Raw genomic sequence first — 12,258 nt, 5'->3', positions numbered from 1 at the left:
TCTATCCCAATCTTGGTGAGTTCAGAGTTTTGTATCTAAATCATTTTCTATTCTAACTTGTATTACTAACATAAAGACATCTTCTTAGACCTAGAAAATCATCTTAAATCCTAAACAATTTAAGCTTATAGCAAGACTATGAATATCTAGTATTCAATCCCATCTGAGAACTGAGGAGCACTAAAAATTACCTGAGTATGTAGGAAGTGCAGGAATGACAAAAATTATAGAAATGACAGAGACAGCTGACCACCTCGAAAGTTAATTTATTGTAATTACCTAAACTAGTATCTAATATGACCATGAGTTTGACTGATTATTAACTTGCATTACTTAGTTATTTTAAACAGTTTGCAATAGCAGCCATTAAACAGACTGCGACTAAACCTTGTATTTTATAATGAGTTGCATGTGCATAATACCTATACAAGAGTTGAACTATACATATGTCATGTTGTAACAAAATTAATCTTAAATTCTGTATCAATATATAAATATTTATACCAATGAAAGCTTACTTGTATCAATATATAAACTTATATAACAATATAACAAAATTCAACCTTAAATCTACATCGATATATAAAGATCTCTACCAATGTAAAATCTACCCCCATTCCTCTTATTTCTTATATTTCTATATCCCCCCTTTTCCTCTCAACCCCCTTCACTTTATGTAAGAGAGAAAGAAAGATAGAGAAAAGGAAAGGAAAGATAGAGATTTCTGAGTCTGAGCTCCCAGTTTAGTTTTCTCCCTGTCATACATCGTGATTATTTGTAATCATCCCCTAAAAATGACAACATCTCTGTATCTCATAAAATGACAAAACTATCCATCTCAAGGTAATGATGGGGGGAAATTCATGCTAATGTCATATCTGGAAAGTGGTAGCTAAAGTCTGAGATCTGTTGATGAAGGTGATCTTATAGAATTATCAAAGGATCATGAGAACACAAGGAGTCACTTCAGAATGAAGCAAAGGGCAGTTCATAAATACAAACTCCTATTTAGAGTTGAAATGATAAAGAAAACAAGATGTGGGATAGCTTAACTGGAAGCAAAATCAAAGTACAGTTATTTGGGTTTTGTTATTAGCTTTATGATGTAGAAATGAAGTTTGTAGGCAAACAGGCTAGAAGCCCCTAATGGGAAATGGAAAAGTGAAAACCTTGAAGCATACATGAGAAGTTGTAATTAAGAACACAAGCTTTAAAATGGTATAAAAGCAAAAAGGAGGAGGGGGTGTGATGGGGGGGCGGGGGGGGGGGGGAAATGGGGAAAGGGGATCTGAAATGTAAATAAATAAATAAAATATCCAATAAAAATAAAAGTAAAAAACCACACGCTTAGAATCAGCTCAGCAATATAGAGATGCCTTTTAAAGGAAAGAAGACAGGACTGGCAAGATGGCTCAGTAGGTAAAGGTGTCCACTGCCAAGACTGGTGACCTGAGTTTAATCAACAGGATCCATGGAGTCACCGGAAAGAACCAACTCTAAGGTTGTCCTCTGACCATTACACACATGCCATAGCACACATGGGTCATAGCACACATCGCCACAGGCATACACCAAAAGAAATAGAGTTAAAAGTTAAGAATATCTTGAACCTTTATTTAAAATAAACAAAGAAGACAGCAGTACAGAGAAGAGAGAGGAGTTCTGAGGTACAGGGAAGTGAGTGTAAGTGACTTTGGTATGACCGGACTGTGGAAATTGGGAATTGTAGGCAGTCCCTCACTAAGTGTGGCTCACTTGGTTCCAAGCCATGGGCATGGCTGGATGTCGGGGAGCAGAGCTGGAAAGTCCTCAGTAGAGTGATGGGAAAATATATAGTCCTGAAGACGAATTATATCCATGAGCCTGGATGTTACTGTGTCCTTCTATAGGAATTGAAACTCATTCGTAAAAAATAACATGTATAAAGCACTTGGGGCATCCATTTGAAAGAGTTACACAACCAAAATCATGAGTTAGAAAAGTATTTTTTATCCTAAGAAAACACAATTAAAAAGTTAGTGAACTACAGTAGAGTATAAACTTCTATATAGAGTGTGCTATTAAAATTATGTTCATATATTAAAACATCAGCAACAAATACATTGAGTCTTAAGATTATCTTTAAATTGTAAAGTTATGAGCAATTTTTATTATTTGTATTTTTAAAATTTTGTATATATGAAAATGTGTGCATATTCATGTGTGCACAACATAAGCTGTATGTGTGTGGTATATGTGTTGGGTGGTATGTGCTCACATTGGGTATGGGTAGCTGAGGATGCTGGGTGTTCTGCTCTATCATTTTCTAATCCTTTGAGACTAATACTGAACCTAGAGTTAGCTGGTAACCAGTGAGCTCCAGCAGTCTGACTGGCTCCACTCTACCCCTAAGCCCTGGGGTCAGATAGGTAGTCATGCCATGCTTTTTTGTTTATTTTTAATCTTTGTTATTGTTGAGTGTTATTTGTCTGTTTTTGTTGTTATTAAGACATAATGTCACCATGTTGCCCTGACTTTCTTGGTATTTTCTGTGTAAACCAGACTAGTGGAGAACTCACAGAGACCTCCCTACCTCTACCTGTTAACTGCTGAAATGAAAGGCATGTGCCACCATGCCCAGCCTACTCCCAGTTCTTTATCTTGGTGTTAAAGATTCAAATTCAAGTTCTCATGCTTGTAGAGCAAGTGCCCTTACCCGGTGAGCAATCTGCCCATCCCTCTTTGTACTTTAATAACTTACCCAGTGAGTATATAAGACATAGTCCAACATAACCCACCCCAGGAATAGGGCCTTGTCTATGGCTCAGAGACCAAGCTCAGAAAGTTAAGGCAAACTGACCACTCAGAACTCTGTCAAGGTTAAAGACTCTAGTTGTTTTCAAAGGTCAAGATGTCAAGGAGTTATAAGTGTGATTACTGAGAAAATATAGCTTTACTTCACTGTGGTTTCATTAATCCCTGTGACTAAGCATAGTTAGGCAGGCACCTGTGCAACCAGCAAAAGTGGGAGGGCCTCATAGGACATACAGCAAAACAAAGTTTTTGTGAGATTGCACTAGTCAGCTGCCCCAAAATAGCCAATCACAATCATTTCACAATCATTTACTTCTCCCCTCTCATTTACTACTGATGTGATAGAATTCTTATTCCTTAAAAGAGTTGAATCAATACTTTGTCCCATAGAGTGAAAATGTAAAGTATTTGTCCACCATGCTGTTTGGCCTTACAGAAAGTTACTACTTACTGACAGATAGTTGCATTTGCTTGTTTGTTTCTTTTATTGTTGGTTTTGTTTTGGTTTTTGGCTTTTGTTTGTTTGTTTTTTAGAATTTAAGATATGTTTCCAAAATCTGTGCATTTATTTCAAGGCCAAAATCTATGGGGCCCACAGGACAAAACTGGGATACCACAAATTAAATTTTATTGCACATAACCATGTTCATTTATTTTATATTGTTTATGGCTTTCTTTTTGCTATGATGCAATGCTACAACATCTAGAGCTAAATAGTTGAAATACAGATCTTAATAACCTGTAAAGATTAAGTAAGTACCATCTGGCCCTTGATAGAAAACGTTGTCCATTCCTGCACTGTACAAATGTCACATGTTCTTTAAATTGTTTTTGAAATTGTTTCTCTTGTTAAATGGTTGTGTAGTGAAATAAGTGTCCTTGTTGCTGTTAGGCTACCAGCAAGTCAGCTCATCATACAAGATTAAAATGGTAGAGGTCGGGGGACTGGCCAAAGCAATGGTACAGTCAGCGCTCCTGCTTGAGAATCAACTTGTTGAGAAACTCTGGGTTCTTAAAGTTCTGCAGCATCTCTCTACTTCTGGTGTGTATAGTATTACTGAGTTTAAACATTTCATTGTCCGACAGTTTGCTCTAACAGACTATGCAATATAAATAGTTTGTTAAATTTAATTTTCAGGAGTTAATTGCACTTTAATGGTGAAAGCCCAAGCAGCCAGCAGAATCTGTGCTCACCTCAATGACCCTGATCCCTCAGGACAGCTTTTATTTCGTTCATCAGAAGTACTTTGGAATTTATTGGAAAAATCTTCAAAGGAGGAAATTATACAACAGCTTAGTAACTTGGAATGCCTGCTGTAAGTGCATATAGATAGATAGGAATGTCTTCTGCCTTGAAGCATAGCCAATGATAATAACCACAACTTTGAATCTGTGTTCAATTACATTTTGATTCATCTGAAGGCTGCATTTCATGAAATCTCCATACTATGCTATGTAGTCAAATGCTAAATACTGGCCTCCAAGTTCTTGTTGCCCCACCCCCAGGAGGAGATTCTGATACACACCAAATGATGCTATGTAAACTTTGTCCCTCAAGTTTTCACTGATTGGCTAATAAAGATGTCTACAGCCTGGGCTTGGAAGAAGAAAGGGGGTTGAGCTAAGATTCCTGGGGCTTAGGGTCTGAGGTAGGGACCATGAGAAGGAGAGAGGAAGAAGAAAGGAAATCACCATGGGAGGGAGATAGGTGAATGGTGAGAGCAAAGCCATGAGGGTGGCCTGATGGAGTAGGAGCAGCCTAGGAGGAACATGGCGAGTGATATCTTCAGGATCACCACAGGGAAGTAGACAAAATAGCAGAAAGAGTTGATATCTGCCCAGCTCTAGTACTCTAAAGCTTATTATAAATCTAAAGGTCTCTATGTCTTTTCATTCGTTGGGAATTAAATGACCTAAAGTGGGGTGGAAACCCCTAATAGATATTTAAAGGCAACAAGGGGATGTAGCAAAACCCCAGAATAATAATTACCAAAGCAAATTGGTGCCCAACATGGGGTACAATTTGTAAAAGGAATTATTTTAATATAATATAATTAGTGAATTAATCTGTTGGCTGTATTTCTTAACCAGCTAATTCCCTAATAACCATACAGAAAGACTAAGGTTTATTAAATTGCCTTGAGCCAAATTCTGAGTAATTGTTACTCCATTCTAAACCTCCAAGCTGGTCAGACTTCCTCCAGACAACATCCCTATCTTACCTGCATTGTTTTATCTTTTCTTGATCCAACTCTCCTCTCCTGATAAGTTTCTCCACCTCCCTCAAGGCTCCCTCCTTCACGGCCTGACTCTTTCTCTGCCCTTCCTAGAAGCTCTGTATTGGCTGTTGACTTTTATTGGGAATAAATGAGGAAGTGGTTTTACAAATTTGAGACAGGAGCTTTTAAGAATAAACATAACAAAGCCGTGACCAGATTAAAACAAGATATGAAGGCAGAGTAATCAGTATTTGAATAACACAATGGTAAACTTTACACAGTGAACACAATCATTATGCCTACAATAAGAAGCTATACTTTTGCTGTATTGTGAGTTTTGAGATAGGTTTTTATGTAGTAAGATTGACCTGGAACATGCGACATAGCTGAGTGAGGATGGTCTTTTTCTTCCCCAGTACTGGAATTAAATGCAACTATATGCCTCCATGCCCAGGAGAAGTCACACTTGTCCTTAAGCTGCTCTAAAAATGTCTTATTATATAGCTAAATTGTGCCTCTACAGATGGATAAAGTAAAAATTAGACTTCTAGAACTATTTATTCATTAGGTTTCTGACTAGTATTTACTACCTTTCCAATTGTATATTTAAAATTGTCAATAAAATGTGTACAAGTTTTCAAGTAAGTTTCAAATAACTCACTTATTTAACATGTGGTTATTGTCTGTTGTGCTAGGGTCAGTCTGAGGTTATAATAATATAACTAAAGTCTAAGCAACATACCTTTAGTCCCAGAATTTAGAAAGCAGAGAAAGACGTCTCTTGTGAGTTCAAGAGTGAGCTCCAGGCCAGAGATACATAATGAGACCCTATTTTAAAAATTAAAATAAAAGCCAAAGAGATGGCTCAGCAGTTAAGTTTTGCAAAGAGCCTAGGTTTGATTTCCAGCACTCACATAGCAGCTCACAGCCACTCATAACTCCAGTTTCAGGGGACCAATGCCCTCTTGTGACCTCCCTTGGTAACACACATGCAGATGTAGTGAAGACACACCTGAAAGCAAAACACACACACACACTTATATATTATTATATATTATATTATTATATATTATATAAATTATATTATATTATTATATATTATATAAATGTATGTGTATGTATATACTAAAATAGATTTTTAATTAAAAATCTAGAATGGACCTTCTCTTACATTTATAGAGAAAAATAAGTACATAACCAATTAAAAGAAAGCATAATAATCATAATGAAAGAGATTTTTGCAAGGTATCACATCTTTTTCAGAATAATATGGATGACTGTGTTTTTGTTGTCAACTGATCCCAAAACCCAACCCTGCTGTCCTAGTTAGCTTTAACTGTTAATGTGGCACAGTCTCTGTTACTGAAAAGAGAGTCAACAGAGAGGGATCAGATCAGACTGACCTGTATGTCCGTGCATGATTGTCTTTATTGTAACTAGTGTAAGATGGCCCAGCTCACTGTGGGCAGCACCATTCCCTATTCAGTGGTTCTAAACTGTACAAGAAAGCTAGCTAAGCATGAGCCTATGAGTGAGCCAACCAGTACAGAGCCTCCATGGTTTCTGCCATAGTTTCTCCCTGAGTTCCTGCACTGACTTCTGATGGACCGTGACATGGAAGTATAAACCAGATAAATCATACCCTCCTCTAAGTTGCTTTGGTCAGTGTTTTATCACAGAAAAGAAACTAGAACACCCACCGATGAGGATGCAACTTTAAAAAGTGAGCCATTTTATTCAGATCTCATTAAACCTAAGGACTTAGCTCTTCTCTATTTATTGGTGCTGTCTTCCACTCTTTAGATGTCAACCCCATAGAACCACAAGCTAGGCAGAGTGAATGTCCAAATAAGAAATATAATGTTATTACAAAGAAAACTGCAAATGGGTCCCAAGAGGCAAAAACCATGACTATCTACTAAGAAGTCTGACTTGGAACTGAGCTGGCTCACTTTTTAAAGTTGCATCCTCATCAGTCGGTGTTCTAGTTTCTTTTCTGTGATAAAACACCGACCAAAGCAACTTAGAGGAAGGTATGATTTATCTGGCTTATACTTATGCTTCCTCGTGCTCATTAACCTTAGCAAGATCTCAGCAATTAGGAATCAGTCACAGGAAAAGATTTTTGCAGAGAGCATCATGCATAGGAAAGAAAAAAAAATCAGTTTTAGGAGGAAAAACTGAAAGAAATTGAGTATGATGAGAGTGGAAGAGTAGATCAGACTGCTGAGAGCTGAGGCTCCAGCACGAGCAAGAACCACGGCAGCAGAGCCCAGGGAAGCCTGCTAGAAGAGAGGACCTATCCTAAGAACAAACAGAAGCTTTAACTCGACATGATTAAATCACGTAGAACAGCCACATCGGCAGCAGTATGTGGTTAGATTAGTGGGTTCTTGTCTGGTACATCATTGTGAATTAGACAACAGCAGATTGGAAAGGATAAAAGAAAGAGAAGCAATACTTGGGGAAAGACTAAAATTAAAAGTAGAATTTTATTGATAGAGGCTTAAGTATTTCCATAGAAATGTGCCTTAGTTCAGCCTTCTTTAACAAGGATTCAGAGAGTTGTAGTTTATAAACAACAGTAATCTTTTTCTCACTGTCTTAGAGAGTAGACATCAATTCAGGGTGCCAGCATGGCTGAGTTCCAGTAAACATGCTCTCCCAGATAGCAGGCTCTGACTCCCTGCCTCACAGGGAGTGAAAGGGGCAAGAGAGCTCTCAGGCTTCCTGTTGTGAGGGCATTGATTCCTGTATAATGGCTCCACCTTTGTGTTCTAACTGCTTCCCCTAAACCCACCTTCCCAATACAGTTCATACAAGGGAGGGTTTCCACAAACGAATTTTGAAGAAACACAAACATTTTGCATATAACGATATCCTTTTCTAATATTTTATTTTTTAGGGCTTTGAAGGAAGTATTTAAAAACCTGTTTATGAGGGGGCATAGTCACTATGAGCGACAGCTTAGAAATGATATATTAGTTATCACCACAATTATAGCTCAGAACCCTGGAGCACCGATGATTGTAAGTACATATCAGATCATATGAACTTTAACAGTGAAATGCTGGGAGTACTCCGAGTTCTGTTTTGGTATTTATGTGTGTTACTGCACTGCTAAGCTGTATTTTAATGTCTCAATAGTCACTGCTACACTTGCACCCCGCCACTCTGTTGTGTTCTGCTGGAAGCCCAGCATCTGCTCTGTATTTTAGCACTTTCATATTATTATTTCTGGTGTTTTTCTTCTGTTGCTCCCTATCTAGCTATATGGGATATTTTTTGACTGAAAGAAATTTATCATTTCCTGTGGTACAAATGTGGTACCTGCTCTCAACAAAGTCTCTTGGGTTTCTTTCATCTAAAATTATTGGTCATTTACCTTAATTCTTGAAATTTATGTTCATTGCATATAGAATTCTAGGTTGAAAAAATCTCTATTAGCACTTGAAAGATAATGTTCCACTGTCTTCTGCTCTCTGCTTTTCCTGGTAAGTACTGGTTATTTGGAATTCTTGCTTCCTGATATGAAAGTGTCTTTTAAACTTTTTTTTTTCAAGATTTTCCCCCTCTATCGTTGGTGTTCAGTGGGTGTACTAAGTGTGCCAGGATGTTATCCCTTTTGTGTTTATACTTTATAGAATGTCCTACATGTGTAATTTTTTTTTAGCAGGTTTGAACAAATTTGGGTCATTATTTTTATCAATAGTTTTCAGTTTATTCTCTCTCCCCACTTGGTATAGCATTCCAAATACTTATACATTTAATTAGTTTTTGGACCGATCCCATATGGTTGTAGGCTTCTCGTCACTGTTTTCGAGAGTTTTCTCTCTAGTCCTCAGGTTGGCTGGCTGTACTGGTCTATACATTTAAATTAACTAATTCCCCTGGTCTCACCCACTGTACAAACACCATTTCTAGTGTGTTTGTATTTCAGATCTTAGAATTTCTTTTTTTTTTTTTTTCAGTTCTGGAGATCAAGCCCAGGGCTTTCTGCGTGGTAGGCAAGGACTCTACCACTGAGCTGCACTCCTAGTCCTTTGAGTCACTTTTGCCATTTCTAGTTTAGGTAGTTTCTGTATTCCCATTCATTATGAGTATGGATTCTGACGTAGGCTTCTGAAGAGTACTGTTTCAGTTTTGTTACGAGTAGACATTGGACTTGTCTGCATTCATACCTACGGTAGATTACGGTTCAAATCTCATTTTGTTTCTTCTAGCTTCAGTTATCATATGTAGAATTATCTGTATTTGGACAGATCAGGCAGCAGTCAGAGTCTGAGCATTTGTGTGCATATTTGGATTCTGCTTCTGGTTTTTTTCCTCTATGAGACTGTGCCTTTTGTTGTACTGGCTGTAGTTGCCTCTGTCCTCTGATTCCTGGGTCCATTTAGACTGTAGGCTTACCTTTGAGTTTAGCATCCATACACAAGGTGTAGAAGAGGATTTCTGTTGGGATAAAAGCCAGTTTTGAAATGAGTTGGCATGAGAATCTATACTGTGAATTCTTAGTCTTTATCAAAGCTCCCACTTTCTTCCAATGTCTACTTCCACTTGGCCAAGAGAGAGCACAAGATTGATGCTTTCTATATTTTTGTTCAAAGATTATTTTATAACTACCCAGACATATCATAAGCTAACTCTCTCTATGTTTAAAAATATTTATTTGAATACTTTAGTGTTGTGTATGTGTATAAGTGTAGGCTTGTCTATGAGTGTAGGTGCCCAAAGAGGCAGAAGACAATGTTGGAACATCTGGAATTGGAGTTACTGGTGGTTGGGAGCCACCTGGACTGGGTCCTGGGAACTGACCTCAGGTCCACTCTTAACTCCTCAGCCATCTCTGTACTGTACAGTGAACAAATAATTACATGATTAAAATCATGATATTCACACATCAGCCTTATTACTATACTACCTATAAAGGTCCTGATACATGTCAATGTACATCAAATGATCCAACATAAGAAAAGTCGTGGAATTCATTCTGTGAAAACACCATAAACAGTCCCATGACATAACACCTAGTAAAGTCTTCCATATGTAGATAGACCCTATGTTTGTCTGACAGGCCATGGCCAGTCAGTGAGTTCTCAGTTCTGTCACTGTCAACATTCCAGTAATTGCATGAATATAAACCAAAACAATAACATTTTTACATTTTAAAAGGAGCCATGTGAATCCTGAAGATGGAGAAAAACCATACTGTCAATGCAAAAGCCCAGTATTATGTGCACCTGTAAACTTTGCTTAATATGCAAAGTCCACTCAGCGTGTCTCGTCAAAAATGAGTTGCCTGTGCTGAGGTATTTGCAGCTCTGGTCTTTATTCAGGACTTTTGTGTTAAGTAGTGATGTTTTGCTCTCCCTGGCTGTCCTTTGATATAAGGAGAGTGACTGGGATAGAGGTAAACATTGAAAGAATAGCTATTGAAAAGAATTGGCCTCTCCACTGCTGTGGTTATCACCTAGAGGTAAGAACTAGGTGGGCGTGTGCTAACATCTCACTGGCTCACATAGCACACCAGGTATTCATGGGCTAATATAAAATACTTCTTAGGAGCTTCAGCGAGTTTAAGTTAAGTAAACTCAAGCTGTCTAGCCATGTGGTGGTGGTTTTCGCTTTTGTTCATTATTAGTAGGGTTAGAATGCAAATGGGATGCAGTATGGAAATGACGTAGCAGGCAACTGTGAGCACCTGTAGCTTGACTGCCGTTCCAATTTCACCTTTCTGCTTGTTTTGTGTGTTTGTAATAGGAATGTGGCTTTACCAGGGATTTGATACTATTTGCAACTTTTAATGAAGGTAAAAATTGTACCATCTTGAGCATTTTGTGAGTGTCTTGGTGAGTCTTGTGTGTCACGTTAGCTTTCATTTCCCTCTCTGTGTTTTTCTCTCACAGTTAAAAGTCAAAATCCTTTGGTAAAAAGTCTTAAGCTTTTTAATTGCTATGAAGATTTCGAGCTGAAGAAGTTGCTGTTCAATATAATTGTGATCTTGTGTAAAGATTTAACTACTGTACAGGTAAAGATGACTCAAAATAGGAAAGTTAATAAAAGCATCTTACATTATAGCATAGTATTTTTAAAATCATGGTTGCAAATCTTTCATTAACCAATTCATTTCTATACCATAGAAGGCAACAACCTTGTCAGCTTGAATTGTAGTCCTCTAAAATGTCCTTTGCAAACAGTAGATACAGAGGATAACTTTGAAGCACACACACCAAAAAAAAAAAAAATAGTAGAAGTTAAGAGATTGAGCAATATATTCAAATCTTAGATCTAAGAGAACATAAAACAAAGTCCCCCACCCCTCAGTTGCTCAGGATCGAGCATCTGGCCTTGCTGCCACCGAGGCAAGCACTCCACCACTAAGTCACAGGCACAGCCCGCACCTATAGCCTATCGGTCTCTGACTATGAGGAAAGGGATGATGTAATGGACAGTAACTGCTGACCTCTGCTATGCCGGTCTCAGACCCTTATGAGCCCACATTTTCTCCACACAAGCCTAACGTCTTTCATTTTTATTCACCCATCTCTCTTCCTATGTTCTGTGTCATATAGTATTTCAAATGTTGTCCACTGAGTTTTCATAATGATGCTAGAACTAATATTCTTGTTGTTACTCAACTCCAAGTCTCATTCGCTTTCAGTATACACCATGAAGTGATGTGCTAATGAATTCAGTAGAGAATTAAAAACAAAGTTCATAATTTTTATGTAGACTGATGCTAAGTTAGTAGGAAAAATAGTATTATATAGGACAGTGTTTTACATTCTCATGAACTGAAATATGCACTAACCAGTATAAGTGATTATATAACCACTGGCCATTTCCTTTTGCCATTAGTTATCTTATAATTATTCATTTTTAAATTTTTATTGAAATGCTAGGTTCACTAGAAGTATAAAATCTTTAAGTGTCTAGTTAAAAATGACCTGACTGACAGTCATTGATATGATGTATCAATTCTTTCATTTGTATGTAAGAAACAATTAGCTCACTGTGCCCTCTCACTGCGTTTATGTGCCTTTGGGTTAGGTGTGCAGGCGAGTGACAGGCTGTTGGACCAGCATGCACAAGGGCCCAGGTCTGATCTCTAGTACTATAAGCAAAAGGAAACTGAAAGGGGAGGAAAGAAACCCCGCCCATTTATTTGCCTCCAATCTCCTGCCTTTATGACTTTGTTATATGTAGAAGCATATGCATGAATTGCATCAAAAATGATTAGTGTGTA

General features: G+C 37.7%; 1 protein-coding gene across 1 annotated transcript in view; it reads left to right on the top strand.

The window, feature by feature from the left end:
- Positions 1 to 12,258, top strand: part of Cfap69 (cilia and flagella associated protein 69) — a 68,104-nt gene that overhangs the window by 23,139 nt on the left and 32,707 nt on the right. Inside the window, exons 7-11 of the mRNA XM_028781766.1 lie at positions 3,686 to 3,835; positions 3,932 to 4,109; positions 7,918 to 8,041; positions 10,773 to 10,821; positions 10,919 to 11,040. Of these exons, the coding sequence (XP_028637599.1) occupies positions 3,686 to 3,835; positions 3,932 to 4,109; positions 7,918 to 8,041; positions 10,773 to 10,821; positions 10,919 to 11,040 (623 nt within the window). The remainder of the gene's footprint in view (positions 1 to 3,685; positions 3,836 to 3,931; positions 4,110 to 7,917; positions 8,042 to 10,772; positions 10,822 to 10,918; positions 11,041 to 12,258) is intronic.

The sequence above is a fragment of the Grammomys surdaster genome, unplaced genomic scaffold (genome assembly GCF_004785775.1).
Source record: "Grammomys surdaster isolate TR1022 unplaced genomic scaffold, NIH_TR_1.0 543, whole genome shotgun sequence".
Taxonomy (NCBI): domain Eukaryota; kingdom Metazoa; phylum Chordata; class Mammalia; order Rodentia; family Muridae; genus Grammomys; species Grammomys surdaster.
Note: the sequence above shows the minus strand (reverse complement) of the source record. Positions and strands in the feature narration are given on the sequence as shown.